This window comes from Tursiops truncatus, chromosome 18 (assembly GCF_011762595.2).
Source record: "Tursiops truncatus isolate mTurTru1 chromosome 18, mTurTru1.mat.Y, whole genome shotgun sequence".
Taxonomy (NCBI): Eukaryota; Metazoa; Chordata; class Mammalia; order Artiodactyla; family Delphinidae; genus Tursiops; species Tursiops truncatus.
In genome coordinates, this window is record NC_047051.1 from 4,254,196 (window position 1) to 4,272,575 (window position 18,380).

Genomic DNA, 18,380 nt, shown 5'->3' on the forward strand with positions numbered 1-18,380 from the left:
AAGAAATGATTCTGCGGTACCCTTTTTTGTCATATTCATTTTTGTTCTTTAGTCATGCGTGTGTGCTGAGAGTTTTCTATTGAAGAAACAAGCATGTAGATTAGCTTTGAATTTCTTAATGTACACATCATTGAGTTCAAGAGTAAGCATCCCAGGCAAGTTAGTTATCATTTATCAGGTAGATACAAAACAGCATAAAAGGGAGTTCCTGTTATAGAAAAAAACTGAACTGCACAGCACAGTAATAAGACTCAGCTTAGTGTTATTTTACCAGAAATACTTCTGACCTTCATAAAGAAAAGCTGATATTAAAAGATTTGGGGGTTTTGTCATTTTAATTCTAAAGCCAGTACATAGCACAAGACTTTTAAAATTCTTACTGCCGTAAAATAGAAGACATTTCAACCACACATAAGCCTTGCTGGCTCAGGATACAGCCAGCGCATAGAACACCTGAGTCACATCTGCCCTCCCTCTCCTTTTCCAGCGTTCCAATCCACATGCTGCCTATCCCAACCCTGGACCAAGCACATCACAGCCACAGAGCAGCATGGGATACTCAACTACCTCCCAGCAGCCTCCACAGTACTCTCATCAGACACACCGGTACTGAGCTGCATCGGATACTGTCCATGCACTGTCGCTGTGCTGCAGGGCTGCCTGCGGCTCTCGGCGGGAACCTGGAATGGGCCATGAGAATGTACTGTGCAGCCACGTAGTCAAATGTCCGGTAGCCGAGTTCCACCACTTTCCACAGATTGGGGTAGTGGCTTCCAAGTTGTACCTTTTTGGAGTTAGACTTGAGAAGAAAGTGCTAGCACAGTTTGTGTTGTGGGTTTGCTACTTCCATAGTTTACTTGACATGGTTCAGACTGACCAATGCATTTTTTTCAGTGACAGTCTGTAGCAGTTGAAGCTGTGAAACGTGCTAGGGGCGAGCATTTGTCGTTGTATGTGGTGAATTCTTCCAGTGTAACAACATTATCTGACCAATAGTACACACACACACAAAAGTTTAACTGGTACTTGAAACATACAGTATATGTTAACAAAGTAACCAAGACTCAAAATGAGATTATTTCGGTACACCGTTCATTTTAGTGTCTTAACAGTGGGTTGATTCGTTTTCTACATTAATCAGTGTTTTTTGACCAAGAATACTGCTTGGAATTTTTTGAAAGTACAAGAAGCCACATAGTTTTTCCAGGAAGGTTTCAAAACTCCCAAAGATTGATTTCCAACTTATGAGTTTGTTTTTACTTTTAATCTATGACTTGACTGGTATTAAAGCTGCTATTGATAGTAATTAAATATGTTGTCATTGATATAAACCTGTTTGGTTCAGCAAACAAACTGAACTGATTGTCATAGACGGTGTTTCATTTTTCCTGTTGGTGTTGCTGACTTGTGAGCATGCTTTAAAGATGAAAAAAGCATGAATGATAACTTCCTTAAAAAGGTGCGGCATCCAATTCAGATACTTTGTCCTGATTTGAAAGCTGGTTGGTGTAGTGCTACTAAAATTTTGTTCAGTTCATTTTCTTTTTAAAAACTTGTTCGCACGTTGTTTAGGGTGCCCTTACTTCAGCAAAGGAGAAGGAGTAGGAGAGCCTTAGAATTTTTGAGGAAAAAAGAAAACCTATAACATACAATGTACTGTATCAAACTATTTTACATGAATGACACAAGTATTCTGAATTTAAAGAAATTGAACATTGTTAAAAACAAGGTGTTATGTAATAAATTTATTTTTCATAAATCAAAATATGGAGTCAATTGTATTTTTATATACACAAAGGTGTTTTATTTTAAAACGTGCCTTAACAGGTGGCCTCCAAATAAATCTCTTCAGTTGTTTTCATTAATAATATCTAGATCTTCTGCCTCCATAATGAACTAATGACTTATGGTTTAGATACGGATTCGTTTCTTTGTTACACTTAGTGCTATAATACAAGATGTGAGATAGACACCTTTCTAGTAGAAAGAAATCATAATGAGCCTTCCATTTCTAGAATAATGCCAAATTCTGTGATATGCTGAGCCTACTTTGACTCTTTTATCCCAAACAATTATTTTTACTTCCTCCTCCGACACAAAATACAGAAGATTAAGAAACTACCATACTCCTTTTCTTAAAAATTCAACTCATTCATATAAAGCTATTCTAAAACATGTTAAGAACTGAGGAATTCCGATAGTGAGTGGCCTGACCCTAACGGTAACGGTGGTCTTTAGGAGCTGAACCCGTGTTTCCGTGTTGAGTCTTCCCACCCCAGTTCTGCACACGATGCCCAGATCTGGCTACAGAGTTCCCCCGCTGTGTCACCGCCGTCAGTCTTACCTGTATTTCCCTTCCGCTCTGATTGTCTTCTGCTTTTTTCTCCCTGCCTTTAATGAAGTGCTTTTAAACTTAGTGTGTATGAGAATCATCTGGAGTTTTCTGTCTTCTCGGGGTCTGGCCCCCGAGGTGGTTTTGGTAGGGTTGGGGTGGAACATGGAATCCTCGATTTCAACAGGGTCCCCAGTTGGTTCTGATGCAGTAGTTGAGGGACACGCACGAGGAACGCTCCCAGGCTGGTCTAAAGCTTGAGCAAACAGTAGCAGTTAAGTGGCTCGGAGAGAGGGCTGCTCTGTTGACAGCCATCTTCTCCTGCGTGAATTTCAAAAAGCAAAACCCACAATAACAAGTTCCACTTGAAGTGTTGGAAACGTCTCGGGCACGGTCCTCAGATTTCTTTATTCCTTTATCAACCCCCATTCGCTGAGCAGCCCTGCCCAGTCTTGCTGGTGACCATCAAATTCACAAGTCCAGCCTCTTTCCTCCCTGAGCTGCAGACTCATATATTTAACTGCGTCTGTGACAGACGACAGACACCCACACCTGCTGTGGTTCTCTAGCCTGCTCCCTGGCTCTGCTTCTCCACGAAGCGCCTCTCATCCACACCTGACTGCTTTCTGTCCCTTCCCTGTTGCATCCCAGGCCTCTCCTCTTCACACTTGCTCCCTGGCTGCCGAGTCCCAGATTCCCAGCCCAGACCTGTCTGGCACATCTGACCCATGACTCAGATTCTCTCTAGACTGAATGTACCCAAACTTGCCTCCTGCCTCGACCGTCCAGCCTGCCGTCCTACAGACTTACCCGCCTTCCCAGTTGTCCGAGCCACAGGGAGACCTTGGCTCCATACACGCGCACGCCCACGACCCCCTCCACCCCACACCCGGCTCTTCCTTCAGTGGCTCCCAGCTGCTGTCTCCTCCCCCTTCCCCGCACCTGTCTTCTTCGTCACAGCAGCCTGGGCGGTCCTCCTGCCGTTCCCCCTCTCACCCCCATCCGTGGCAGCCAGACCCCTTACTGTGCCCAACAAGGCTCTGCGTGTCCTGCCGTGTCTTTCCCACCCCGTCACCTGCTTGCTCCAGCTCCAGCGCTGTCCTCGCTGTTCCTGGAACCTGCCATGCGCTTGTGGTCTCGAGACTTCTGCACTTCCTATTCCATCCGCATCTGTCTCTCCCCAGCTTCTCAGCTTCCTCCCTCACCTCTTTCAGGTCTGCTCAGATCTTATCTTATTAGAGGCTCCTGCCTTGCACTGTGTATAAGACTGCAGTCTGTCCTCGTCTCCCCACACCAGCCAGCATCCTGCCCCCTTGCCCCGGCTTTATTTTCTACATGGCACTGACCATCACTAACGTACACTTGCCTCTTGTTTTTCCTCGCCCCGCCCCAGAAGGTAAACTCCACAAAGGCAGGTTTTTGGTTTTGTTTTTAAAATGGAAATATTATTGACATACGACACTATGTAAGTTTAAAGTGTACAGTGTGTTGATTTGATACTCACGATTCCACCTATATGACATTCTGGAAAAGGCAAAACCATGAGGTCGGAAAACAGAGCAGTGGCTGCCGGGGTGCAAGAGTGAGATAGGGATTGACTGCAAAAGGACGTGTGGGAATTTCTCTGAGTGATGCAGCCGTTCTGTATCTTGATTTTTGCTGCGCAAGTGAATGCAGAAATCCTCAGAACTGTGTAGGTGAGTCTTAGTGGCTTTAAACTCAGCCTTAATAAAAAACAAATAGGAAAAAAAAAGCCTACAAAATCCAGTGTTGGCAACTGGAATGCTCATACGTTATTGGTGGGAATATAAAAAACAGCCATTTTGGGAAACAATTTGATGGTTCCTTATAAAGTTAAACGTATACTTACCATATGACCCTGCAATCACACTCTAGGGTATTTACCCAGTGGAAAGGAAAGCATGTCCACACAATAGTCTGTACATGCATGTTCAAAATACCTTTATATTATAGCCCGCAAATGGATGTCTATTAACAGATGAATAGATAAATTGTGAGATATCCATGCAGTGAAATAAATTATTCAGCAATAAAAATGAAAGTTTGGTAGAATCTTGATTGTAGTGGTGGTTACACGTGCGCATATATGCGTTTTTCAAAACTCATCAAACTGTACACTTTAAATTGGTGATTTGTATGTAAATTGCGCATTAAACTTGATTTAAAATTTAGTATTTGTAAAGCTTTAGCACGTGCCTAGCTTTTAAGCGTGCATAAGTGTTAGCTATTATTAGTGTTTTCTCCGAATGGAAATCCGACTTTTTTCTTAAGACTTACAGTATGACCTAGTTCTAGCAGGTAAGTTAAACTTGGAGTCATTTCATGACCAGACGTTTCCTAGCCTCTCCCGAATCAGCTTAGAGTGTTTCAATGAGCGAAACGGAGAGCTAGCGCATTGATAATCCCAAGGCTGGAATATTCAAAGGTCCCCCTGAATTCAGTAGTCTTCATTAAGATTTTTTTGTTTTAATTCTGCAAGGGTTTGGGGCTCCTGCTTTTCTAAAGTGTTACTAAACAATTAATACAATCTTCATCTCATGTATGAATTTGCTCATAACCTGAATGTTCTTTGAGCGAGCAAGAGAGTTGAATTCACTAGATATTTACTGAGCATTTGGTAAGTGTTTGATAGTCCGTTAGGACTTGTAGCCAAACAGAACTGAAACAAACCTCAATCGCCGTCCTCAAACACTCAAGGAACTACATTTACAGTTAATTGAGGAGTCAGGATACACACAGGAAACACAATAGTGGACGCCATGACGGGATCAAGCACTAAGCAAAGGGCTGGAACCATGACTCTCCCGTCTTGAGAGGAAGCGGCACCGTGGGAAGGGTTTGGGGTGGGGAGGATTGGTGTGGAGCATCTGAAGAACACGGGGCTTGGGGTCAGAAGACCTAGGTCTTGGCCCTGCCGCTTACTTAATGTCAGCCTTGGTCAAGTCATTCACCTTTTCCAAGCCCCTGTCAATAATAAGAATTGTAATCGTAACAATGATGTTTTCACTGTCACAGAAACGCCAGAAGGCATTGCGTAGAGCAAACTATGCATCACGCTTCAAAGTTGCATAATTAGCTTTATTATGTCGCCTGGACCCTAAAGTTACAGCGAATGCCTACCACGTGACAGGCACTACGTGAAGCCTTTTACACATAGAATTACTCCTCACGAAAGCTTTGTGAGTTAGGTAGTATTTTCCCCCATTCTGCAAATGAGAATAATGGAGTTCCGAGAGACCGTGCCCTGCTCAAACTTATTCAGCTATGTGACCAAGTCAGATTTGCTTTACCTCAGCTTCCAGGACTCAGAGAAAGGAATAAGCCTAGGAATGTCATACAGGGTGAAGTGTGCATCTGTCCAGAGCACAGAACATGTCCTGGGCAGCAGGAGCCAGAGATGAAATAAATAAGCTTGTGGGCTGCCAGCGAGGGCTGTTTTATTTTCAGATGAGGTCATTTCTTGGTGTGCTTTCCCATTTAAATTACAAAGTGCAAAAAGAATTTGTATTTTACTAGTTACTGATAATGTCTGTTGAAAGCATACTCAACAATATAAGGGATTTTAAAACCTGCCTCTGGGTTCAGTAGGCCCTAAAATCTGCTTGATTAATATGCGGTAATTGCTTTTCCAGTTGAATTTCTGCACTGGCGGAAAATATGCTCTACATAGGCAAAAACAGACAACTACAATTTTTCTCTGATGTCGTCAGAGGCTTTCACTGTGCCAAGTTACGCAGGACTCCTGTGCACGTCAGACTGCTCCGGGCCCCTTCTTCCTCCAGCTGCTATTACAGTGACTGTGTCCACATGGGCTGCAGCCATGTTCGGGCAGGTGCTTTGCCGGGGCCCGCGGCAGTGGAGCTTCTCTGATGCCTCATCCGTGCAGAATGCTCGTAGGACCCACTCTGAACTCAGGATACGAGGGGCAACTGATGCCCAGGGTGTTACCCTTGACCAATGGATTAAAAGAATCAATGGCGGACTTCCCTGGTGGCGCAGTGGTTAAGAATCTGCCTGCCAATGCAGTGGACACGGGTTCGAGCCCTGGTCCGGGAAGATCCCACATGCCACGGAGCAACTAAGGCCGTGCGCCATAACTACTGAGCCTGTGCTCTAGAGCCCGTGAGGCACAACTACTGAGCCCACGTGCCACAACTACTGAAGCCTACGTGCCTAGAGCCTGTGCTCCCCAACAAGAGAAGCCACCGCAATGAGAAGCCCGTGCACCGCAACGAAGAGTAGCCCCCGCTTGCCGCAGCTAGAGAAAGCCCGCGTGCAGCAACGAAGACCCAACGCAGCCAAAAATAAATTAATTAATTTATAAAATTAAATTGAAAAATAAAGAGTTAAAAAAATTAAAAAAAAAAAAGAATCAATATATAGATGCTTCCTCCTTTGATCTCCCAAAGCAGAACAGTTTGGAGAGGCATTTCGTAAGGCACTTTAGAAGGTCTTGACAGAACTGAGCCCCAGTCACCCACGGTGGCAGCCAACCGAATAATGCATCCTTGAATTGGTTTTCCTTCCTTGTTCTCTCCCTCACCTGACACTACTGCTCCCTGAGATCACATTCACATGTAAATCAACTGCGCGCAATGCTTTGTCTTGGCTTCTGCACTGGGGTAGCATGGAATCCAGGCTAAAAAAGTGTGTTCAAAAGATGTCAGCGGTGAGGAAGCCATTGTTGGTCAAGTAGGTCGTGCTAGGCTATGCTTCGCAGTAGTATCAATTTACTAAGATTTTCCCTGTGGTGGTTTGGGATGAGCTACAGGTGGGTCATTGGATTGGATTATGAAGAAGTTGGGGCCCTTGAACAGTATGGGAACAATATGTGTGTGTGTGTATACAAAGAAGATGTGTGTGTATGTGTATTTTTACATATATACACACACTCATCTTCTTTATCCATTCATTCATTGATGGACACTTCGGTTGTTTCCATACCTTGGCTATTGTGAACAATGCTGCAATAAACACGAGGATGCAACTGTCTCTTTGAGATACTGATTTCATTTCCTTTAAATAGATACCCAGAAGTGGGAATACAACAGTAGTTGTATTTTTAATTTTTTGAGGAACCTCCATACTGTTTTCCATAGTGGCCGTACCAATTATTGGGCTGGCCAGAAAGTTCAGGTTTTTCCATAAGATAATGTAACAGAAAAACCCAAACAAACTTTTTGGCCAACCCACTACACTCCCACCAGCAGGTGCACAGGGACTCCCTTTCTCCACACCCTCACCAACACTTGTTATCTCTTGTCTTTTTGATAATAGCCGTTCTAACAGGTGTGAGGTGATATCTCACTGATTTGCATGTTCCTGATGAGCAGTGATGTTGAGCACCGTTTAATATACCTGTTGGCCATTTGTATGCCATCTTTAGAAAAATGTCTCAGTTCTTCTCTCCATTTTAAAGTTGGATTCTTTGGTTTTTTGCTATTGAGTTGTGTGAGTTCTTTAAATATTTTGAACATAAAACCCTTTCCAGAGATATGATTTGCAAATATTTTCTCCTATTCTGTAGGTTTGTTTTTTCATTTTATTAATGGCTTTCTTCGCTGTGCAGAAGCTTCTTAGCGTGGTGTATTGGGTTGGCCAAAATCTTATGGAGAAACCCAAATGAACTTTTTGGCCAACCTGATACTTCCACTTTTATTTTACTTTTGTTACTTTTTCTTTTGGTTAGTGTCAAATCCAAAAAATCATTGCCACGACCAATGTCAGGGAACTTACCCTCTCTGTTTTCTTCTAGGAGTTTTATGATTTCAGGTCTTAAATTTAAGTCTTTAATCCATTTTGAGTTGATTTTTGTGCATGGTATAAGATTGGGGTCCAGTTTCATTCTTATGCTTGTGGCTGTCCAGTTTTCCTGACACCATTTATTGAGGAGACTGTCCTTTCCCCATTTGTTCTATATTCTTGGCTCCCATGTGGTAAATAAGTTGACCGTATATGCACAGGTTTATTTCTGGGTTCTCTATTCTGTTCCATTGATCTATATGTCTTTTTTTCATGCCTGTACCATATCGTTGTGATTGCTATAGCTTTGTAATATATTTTGAAATCAGGATGTGTGATATCTTTAGCTTTGCTCTTCCATCTCAAGATTGCTTTGGCAATTGGGTCTTCCACAGTTCCATACAAATTTTAGGATTATTTTTTCTGTTTCTGTGAAAAATGCCTTTGGTATTTTGATAGGGATTGCATTGAATCTGTAGATTACTTAGGTAGTATGGACATTTTAACAATATTAACTCTTTCCCAAACATGATCAAAGTGTCTTTCCGTTTATTTGTGTCTCACTATCCTTCATCAAATCATATAGTTTTCAGTGTACAGATCTTTCACTTCTTGGTTAACTTTATCCCTAGGTATTTTATTCTTATTGATGCATTGTTAAGGGATCATCTCCTTAATTTCTCAACCTAGTAATTTTTTTAATTGGACGCTGGATGTTTTGAGTTTTGCTTTGTTGGTTAGTGTTGAATTTTGTTTTGGCACGCTGTTAAATGAACTGGATCCTTTTGATACTTGTTTCTAAGCTTATATATCAAGTCTAGAACTGCCTTTAAGTCTAGGGCTAATTAGTCCCCGCTGCTAAAGAAATGTCCTTCTGAGAATTCTGCCAGAAGCCCCAGCTACCACTCTGACTGGTAGGACACAGACTATTCTCAGCCCTGTGTGAACTCCAGGAAGTGGTTCTCAGCCTCTGGTAGAGGCCTCTCATGCATCACTTTGACTTGAGGGGACCCTTTTGCAGATCCCCAAAGCTCGCTCTCCGTGCAGCTCTCGCTCTCCAAAACATTGCCCTTAAATTCCAGCCACCTTAGCTTCCGTGCAGTGCAACTTCCATCTGCTCAAAACACCAAGCACACTGGACTTATTCAGATTCTTCTTTCCTGTACTGGGAACTGCTTTCAAGCAGTAAGCTCATGCCACAGTAAGACTCACTTTGTTTCTTGGGGAAACAGTACTTGTGCTGTCCATTGTCTGATGTCTGAAAACCAGTTTTGAAATATATTTTGTCCAATTTTTGAATTGTTCAAGGGGGGAGGGTACACCTGGTCCCATTACTCCATCTTGGCTGGAAGCAGGGGTCACATCCGGAAACAGTTTGTTAGGTGGGTCAAACATTAGGCAGATTCACAAGTTTTATTAGCATCATGATATAAGTGAGTTTGAGCTTGATAAGACGGTCCGGACGTTTTCCTAAAATCTGTGTACTCTGTGTCATACGTGACCAAACATAAGGCAGTCTGGTATATAATGGGATCCTCTAGTTTCCCAATGAGAAGATTAAAAAAGGAAAAGCTTGATGGATAGATGATATACAGATGGATGACAGCGATTTAGACATTGATATAGGTATCCTTTAAGAGATGGAGATGAAATGCTTAAATATCTGCTTTCAGTTATAAGTATGTAAAATTACACATTAGATAAACTAACATGATTTTAGAATATTGCTTTTTCCTGCTCTCACTTAACATGAAATAATTTTATTCGATCACTTATATGCGTCTCTGGCTTTAGTAATTTTGTCCTTGCTATTATCTCTTTTTGAGTTTCCTAAAACATCATTTTATATCATCAAAGTTGTATGAAGCGCGGCCCTTTTTGACTTTCAGTATATGTTGCTCTCTCTGGAAATTTTACGCAGGCCACAAGGAAATGGCTTGCCTTTCTGTGCTTGTCTTTTTTCTGTTTGTTTTCACTTAGTGATCACCACATGTAAAACACTTACTTTGTGGCTTTTGTAAGTGATTTTTATAAGCATTGTTAACAATATAAACAATTGTAATCGAGTGTCACAGCCCCAAGAATAATTACTAAATACTAAACCTGTTCAATTTTTTTGTCTCTGTTTTTCAAAATCCATTCCATCAAATGACCTCTATAATCATCCAAAACTAGTGTTTTAAGGTCATTTTAGACTCAGCTTGCAAGATAAAATATAGGGTGTCCACTTAAACTTGAATTTCAGGTAACCAATAAATACATTTTGGCGTAAGAATGCCCCACATATTGTTTGGAACATACTTATACTAAAAAAAAAAAATGTTGTGTATCTGAAATTCAGATTTAACTGGGCATACAGAATGCCCAGCTACAGATTTTTCTTTGTCAAATCCAACGATCCTATTTTAGACCAATGCCTACCTCAATTAATCTTTCTAAGATATTGCTTATCAGATGATTCCTTCTATTTTGAGTGATAATATTGAGAGACGACCTCACTTTATATTTAGGCATGAGCAGTAATGTCCTCCATCATTTTCTTCCTAAGTATGTAATACCATAGCACTCTTAAATATATTTCCAGGCATTTTCCCTTGCTGGAAGGTGGAAGTTAATTCAGAGGATAAAATATTAGAAAACTCAGTGCACCAATTTTCTGAATATGCCACCAGAACCCGTATTACTAATTCAAGCACGATGTCTGGACTGGGTGAGCGTGCTCACTTTTCTTTTCATATTTTCAGCTTTATTTTCCCTGAGCCTTTCGGCACACGGACAGTTTTCAAAGGCAAATGTCATCTTTCTCACCACCATCCTGACTGCACAAAGTGTAGGTAGGTATTTCCAAAGCCACACATGCTTGCGAGGCAATTTAAATAGCAAGTCGGTAGGATCTAGGAGGAAATCCAGGATTAAAGAATCTCTTTAATCCAATTGACTGTTTCTTCTTTGTTTGTTTTACAAAAACATAAGTCTTGAGGACTGAGTTTCTTCATAAAACTAAACATGTTTTCTTCATTTATTCTTGGGCATGGTCACAATAATGCTTTCATTTTCCCCTGCTATATTATTTAGAAAGAGTAATTGAGTTTACCCCAGTACTGCGGAATCCTGGTGGGGTGTCAGATCTTTAATAATTTAACTCGTTCTGTCACTTTATTGAATTAGGAGGAAAAAATAATGTTTGCCACTTTGAATCCCATTTTAGAATCTATGAAAAACTGCTAAGTTCATCTGTGGTTCCTGAGTACCCTCGGTTAATATCAAATTGTACCCAGCTTGAATCATTTCCTATGATTCAGAAAATCATTTTTGTTCCATCCCCAAGGATACAAATTGGAAGTAAAGTGATAAAACTTGGAAGTAACACAATAAAACATCCCTGGGAAGCATGAGAATCTTAGATTAACCACTTGGAGGGTTTAAGTTCTTGCCCAGATGTGCTGGAAATATCCTTTCCACAGAGTGAAAATATTCACTGCCTTCTTTAATGCAGTGATTTTCTCTGGCTTGCTTGCTTTCTTCTTCTCCTCCTCCTCCTCCTTTTTACTTAGAAAAGCAGCTGCTGATCTTGCTGGCAGATGACACTGCTAGTTCTGAGGAAAATTCGAGAGCTCCCCACCTTGGAGGCTCTGATGCAAGGTGGTAGGGGGAGCTGAGTGCTTGGGCCAGAAACTTCTTCATGCCCTGGCTTAAAAGGCATTTCTTCCAACACATTCCTATCCCTAAAGAGCATCCCTGCTTTCCTTTCCAGCACAGTTCTTCCCCTACCAGCCAGACAACTGACATTAACCAGAGCCCTACCAGCCCTGTCACCTGCTCCCACACCGGTGACTCATTTTATGCGATCGATTTCACATTCTTAAAGAAAGAATTTTTTAAACTATAATTTAACAAATGGCACTTCCTCGGTGCTCTGGTGTTTCCATTCTTAAGGGCAAGTGCGCCCGGGGCCAGTGCGTTCACAGCATCCTCTCTCATCCTGTAACTATCAAGCCAACTTGAAAAGATGCCCGGCGGTCTTTGCTTTACAACTTGATTTCTTTCACAGTAGTTTATACTGAATGATGACCTGTGGTCCAGAGTGAGACTGAAAATGGGCTGTCTGCTCCTTGCCCAAGGGAATGGCAAGTTCTGGAGGAAGAAATGTGGAACTGTGAAATGTTCCGACCTGTGCTGGTCTCTTGGGGAAGCACTGGGGCAAATCAGTCTGCTGCTCTGGGGCTCGGGTTTTCCTGCATGAAACAGGGAGCGTGGCGAGTAACAGGTCCAAACAGGAGGACTCCAGGGCCGCTCGTGAATCCCAAGCTGTCTGCGTGGACCGCCCACCCTCTGCGAGCTTCACAGGAGCAGTACCCAGCCTGATGTGCTTCCCCGAGGACTCTGGCACCCAGGGGTGGCACCCGGCACGGCGGCAGGCAGAGAGGGGGCATTTGATGGTTAAACGTCAGTTTAACTAGTTCATCTACAAAGATGATGTTTACAGCTACAGTTTCTAGTCGACGTTCCCCCCCCCCACACCCCACTGAGCAGAACTCAGGATGGGGGGCATCGGGCAGCAGGGAGAAGGGAGCAGTAGATGCAAGGTCAAATGTCTTCACTTCTATGGTTATTTAAAATAGATTTTCATTGCTTTTTCTCTTCCTGGGGGAAGTTGCTTAAATATCAAAAATTTTGATTTTCGTTATCTACTAAAAGCATGGAACATTTCCAAGCACAGTTAAGTACTTGCCTAACATCGTCCAGAATAAATAACCAGGGACATAATTCCCCTGCTCCTGTTACCTCGCGTGGCTCTGCACCACACAGGTTCTCTGGGCTTGAGCAGGGTGTGGTTGCTTTTGTCTCCAATCCTAGAAAATGTTGTGTTCCTTTGTGTTGGGATAAAAAAAAAAAAGGGTATTCTGGTCCCTTTGAGTCAAGAAAATTCTTTCTTGCTTTTTAAAAACAAAAATTTATCTTATTTTTTTTAATTAAAGTATAATGGATTTACAATGTTGTGTTAGTTTCGGGTATACAGCAAAGTAATTCAGTTATGCATATGTATATATATATTCTTTGTCAAGTTCTTTCCCATTTTAAGTTATTACAGATATTGAGCATAGTTCCCTGTGCTCTGCCGTAGGCTCTTGTTGTTTATCTATTTTATAATATAGTAGTGTGTGTGTGTTAATCCCAAACTCCTAATTTATCCCTCCCCTGCACTCCTTTCCTCTTTGGTAACCATAAGATTGTGTTCTATGTCTGTGAGTCAGTTTCGGTTTTGTAAATACGTTTGTTTTATCATTTTTTTAGAGTCCACAAATAAGTGATATCATATGATATTGGTCTTTCTCAGTCTGACCTACTTTGCTTAGTAGGATAATCTCTAGCTCCATCCATGTTGCTGCAAATGGCATATTTCAACTATGTTTTTTAGGCTGAACAATATTCCACTGTGTGTGTGTGTGTGTGTGTGTGTGTGTGCGCGTGTACACACACACACACATATACTACATCTTCTTTACCCATTCCTCTGTCAATGGACATTTAGGTTGCTTCCACCTCTTGGCTATTGTAAATAGTGCTGCTGTGAACATTGGGGTGCGTGTATGTTTTCAAATTAGAGTGTTCATCTTTTCCGGGTGTATGCCCAGGAGTGGGATTGCTGGATCATATGGTGATTCTGTTTTTGGTTTTTTGAGGAAACTGCATACTGTTCTCCATAGTGGCTGCATTTACATTTGGCTCCATTTACATTCCCAGCAACAGTGTAGGAGGGCTTTGCTTTTCTAATTTCACGACACCAGTACAGGCGGACCTTGTTTTATTGCACTTTGCTTTAACGTGTTTCGCAGATACTACGTTTTTTACAAACTGAAGGTCTGTGGCGACCTCGTGTTGGTCAGGTCTGTCAGAGCCGTTTTTCCAACAGCATTTGCTCCTGTCTTCCTGTCTCTGGGTCACATTTTGGCAATTCTCACAATATTTCAAACTTTTTCGTTACTGTTACGTCTGATTATGGTGGTCTGTGATCAGGAATCTTTGATGTTAACACTGTGACTCACTGAAGGCTCCGACGATGGTAAGCATCTTTCAGCAGTAAATTATTTTTAATTAAGGCATGTCCATTTCTTTAGACATAATGCTATTTGACTGCACACTTCATAGACCGCAGTATGGTGTACACATTAACTCACATGCACTGAGAAACCCCACATTCATGTGATTTGCTCTCTTGTGATCTTCCCTTTCTTGGTGGTTTGGAGCAGAACCCGTGCTATCTCTGAGGTCTGGCTGTATTTGGTTTGTCTATGCCGAACATAAAGGAGCCCAAAAGCCTGAAAGCAGCCCTGGAGGCCAGTGTCGCCTTCCCCACCGCTTCCCTGCTTCTCTGTCCACTGTTCACCAGGTGCCGTCAGGTCCCCACTCCTGCTCCTGTCTTGGGGGTGAGGGTATCAAGGGTAGGGCACCTACTTCCTCCCCTGTGTTCTCCCTGGCTCTTGTCTCCGTAAGCCAGCACGATGCCCCACGCTCTGTGAGCATTGAATACGTTCCGTAAAGACACAGTGGGCGCTGACATTTGTAAGTGCCTTGTTCATGTCAGCCACCATCTCACCATCTCATTTAATGCTCACAGCCATCCTAGGCCACAGGCCCTATTATTATGCCCATTTTCCAGATGAGGAAGCTGGTGCTTAGGAGGTTCACATTTTACCCAGGATGCACAGCTCCGGCAGAGCCAGGGTTCCACTGAGGCCCAGCTGCCTCTGGAGCTGGCATCTTTACCTCCACAGTGAATCAGTGATGTAATATTGTTCCATTAAGTCAGTGGAGAGGGGGGCAGCAGTCTTGGGACAAAGCTGACCCTGAGGATGGCAGAGCAGAGACCACAAGAAGCCGGGGGGCTGGAGGTGAATCTACCACCCTGGAAGGCTGTCCCCTCACTGGACTTGCAAATTCCATAACAAATAGCCTTACTCTTTTTTTTTTTTTTTTTTTTTTTTTTTTTTTTTTTTTTTGTGGTACGCGGGCCTCTCACTGTTGTGGCCTCTCCCGCTGCGGAGCACAGGCTGTGGACGTGCAGGCTCAGCGGCCATGGCTCATGGGCCCAGCCTCTCCGCGGCATGTGGGATCTTCCCGGACCAGGGCACAAACCTGTATCCCCTGCATTGGCAGGCGGAGTCTCAACCACTGCAGCACCAGGGAAGCCCTAGCCTTACTCGTGAAGCCATGTTAAGTTGGTGTTTGGCTCTTTGTAATAGAAAGTACTCTTACTGATATGCACTGGGCAAGCTGGGTCTGCGGTCCTTCATTACTGCTGCGTCTTCCACTTACTAATTATTTACAGAGGTGCTTCTTTTCCGCAGGAACATATTCATTAATGAAATGTTAGCAAATATTTATCATATACCAATTGGAAATCAAACGACACCAATAGATGATTCAAAATGTGTTTACATGCTTTTGTTCTCGTGAATATATTTTTTTTCCTGTTTTAACTTCTGTGTTTATTTCATGCCCCTAAGAGTTTATGAAACTGTCCGGCTCTACATGGAGAAAGAGGTAACATTCATTTCTTGGTGGCGCACCACAAGCGTGCTGTCTGGGCAGAAAGCCCTTTTACACGCACTTGCAGGCTGATTGATTTCTTTGCGAGCTGCACAGTCACAGCCTTGTGGGAAGAGTCCACCACGTTCAGACAGCAGTGACAGGTTTAGAAATGGTCTGTCTTTGTCCAAGCCGAAGTCTCTTCTGGATCCTTGATTATGTCTAAATGGTGCTCTTATCCTTACACAGAACCCACCTTCTCAGTCCACCAGGAAGCACTTGATTTGTTTCCCAGCCCCGAGGATGGGAGAAAGCAGCAGTCTAAAGGGTAATCACACAGCCAGGTGAGCTGTGGCTTGGGAGAAAATGGGTTTGAATGCTGAAAGAGTTTGGTATTATGCTAACCCATTTACTAAGGAGTCTGCTCAGCCCTGCCTGGGAAATTGGATGGGCAGGCAGGGAAGGATTCCGGACACTTCCAAATGGGGACGCTCCGGGTAGCTCTAATTGTCCTGGCTGGAGAGAGGGGGGTGAGCAGGCAGTCATGAGCCGGCAGTGCCCATGGTGCGTGTGACCTGGAGAAGACAGACCTACAGATGTGGGTGAATGAAGGTCTTCACAGCAACCCCAGCTCTTGTGGGGGGAGCACCTTGGGCTCCAGCGCCCACAGAGGACTGATTTCCCTAGTGCTGTGGCTCAGGTTTGCTTAAGTGACAAGGACAGCCAGCGAACAGGATGAGGACAGGCACCCTGATGGAGTCTTGACCAGGCGAGATGACCCTGGCCCATGGTCCTGACATGCCTGCACCCCTCTGTGGGTTTAGGAGGGCCCTGTCCCCGCAGAGTCGGCAAGGTGAAGACTGAAGACAGACAGCGGCTGTGATGTTAGAGTCTCCTCGGGCTGCCCTTAAAACTTCATTCATTCCTTGGGGCCAGCCGGACATCGTGTTAGATTCCAAGGATGAAGGAGAATAAGTGTGTGTGTTTGTTGGGTGGGTGAGGGGAAGGTGGTCTGTGTTGCGAGTCGAGTAATAGTTTGCATGTGCTAAACTAGCTTCTTATTCACAGAAACGTTGTCCTAATCCGTTCCTAAAATGAGAAATTTTATAACACAAAGCCATTCCATTTGTAAACACCAGGGGCTTGAGAAACAGGCCCACGGAGGGGCTGGGAAGCCTTAGAGCAGCTGGATTCGGCTTCTGAAATCATCCTCCAGATGTGCGCCAGACGCCGCCCAGCCCCTGGAGAGTGCCTGCCGCATGGCCCCCAGGCCCCCTCCCGGAGGTTTCCAAGTGAATCTCTACCACTTGCTGTGACATGGCCTGCAATGTCCAGCTGAGGCCAGAGTCAGCCCACACCTCTGCGGATGAAAGAGCGTCGGGACTTTCTGGAGGAAGTAGACATGGCTTGTGACAATCTTTTGGAAAGAGAGGGTCCCCAAACCGGGACCAGGACAACCGCAGCCCCGCTGGAAAGGCCAGGCGTCTGGTCTCCGAGCCTCGCTCACCAGGTGCGTGCCCGGGAGCCTGCAGGACCGCTGGGCCCCCTGGTCCCTGAGGAGCCTCCAGTGCAGACCCTTCAACACTATTTCCCAATGAAGTTACACACGCAGACCCAGAGAAAACTGACAAGAGTGGAAGCTGCTCATCCCACAACCTTAAAATTGCATCCCATCCCCACTCCTCACACCCACTGGGCCCTAGGAATTAATCTGTTTTTTTTAGCGCAGTAATTATTTTGTGACAGGCACAATTATATGCATTGTATCTGTGCAGGCGTGACAAATCTGTTGATTTGTTAAACTGTGAACTGTTAAAATACGCCAATATTTTTGTAACTGCTTTGGCATTTTTCATTTTAAAAAATATATCAGGTGATTTAATAAAAAGTAAAAAAGGAATCGGGCCTGGCCTTTTTGAACCTCAAAGAGGTCCTGCCTGGCCTGGGTGGCAAGGTTCACCCAGGTGGAGAGAGGCCTTGCTCAGAGTGTGGTCCCTGGGCCAGTAGGTCTGCCTCGCCTAGAACTTGTTCAGAACACGGACTGCGCCTTTGCATAAGATCACCCAGTGATTCCTAACAGCCGCAGGGAGCACAGAAGATGTGTCCAGCGCTCTGTCCCCCAGCACTGGGCCCCTCGCTGTTTGGGGTGAAGGGGTGAGCCCCCTCCAAGGCAGCACAGAGCCCCCCAGGGAAGGTGAAGGTCATGGAGACCTGGGCTCCCAGATCCAGCCACTCCTCCCTCATTCACAAAAAATTATACTGTTACCACTTACTGACTTTTATTTGTCAATAACAGCTCTATGGCAATTTGCTTTCTTTCTTGTTTTATAAGTCAAATTCCTGGAGACAGAAAGTAGAATGGTGGTTCCCAGGGCCTGGAGAGCAGCGGAGATGGGGCCTTCATGCTTAATGGGGACAGAGTTGCAGTTTTGCAAGATGGAAAGAGTTCTGGAGATGGAGCGGGTGATGGTTACACAACAAGGAAATATCCTTAATGCCACTGAACTGTACACCTAAACATGGTTAAGATGGTAACTTTGATGTTACGTATATTTTACCGCATTAAAAAGAAGCGTTAAGGAGGTATAGTCAGTGGGACGCAGTGGCTGGTTCCTGGACAGGAAAGAGGAAGAAGCAGCTGTCCTGCCCGGCTCCTCCGGCTGTCCTGACTCACGGTTACACCCTCCACTTTCTCTTCCCAAAGCTGAACACTCTCACGGTCACCAACAAAGCACCTACAGAGGCTGCACCCGGG

General features: G+C 44.0%; 1 protein-coding gene across 11 annotated transcripts in view; it reads left to right on the plus strand.

The window, feature by feature from the left end:
* CDK8 (cyclin dependent kinase 8) overlaps positions 1-17,525 on the plus strand; it is a 120,813-nt gene extending 103,288 nt beyond the window's left edge. For 3 of the 11 annotated variants that reach the window (XM_019936865.3, XM_019936866.3, XM_019936864.3), the window contains exons 13-14: positions 15,875-15,969; positions 16,765-17,524. In XM_019936865.3, coding sequence (XP_019792424.2) covers positions 15,875-15,969; positions 16,765-16,828 — 159 coding nt within the window. In that variant the 3' untranslated portion in view covers positions 16,829-17,524. Of the gene's footprint in view, positions 1-487; positions 6,762-10,839; positions 11,001-15,874; positions 15,970-16,693 lie in introns of those variants that run through there. The other 8 variants (XM_019936867.3, XM_019936868.3, XM_073794986.1 and 5 more) reach the window with 6 other exon arrangements.
* The last annotated feature ends 855 nt before the right edge of the window (positions 17,526-18,380 follow it).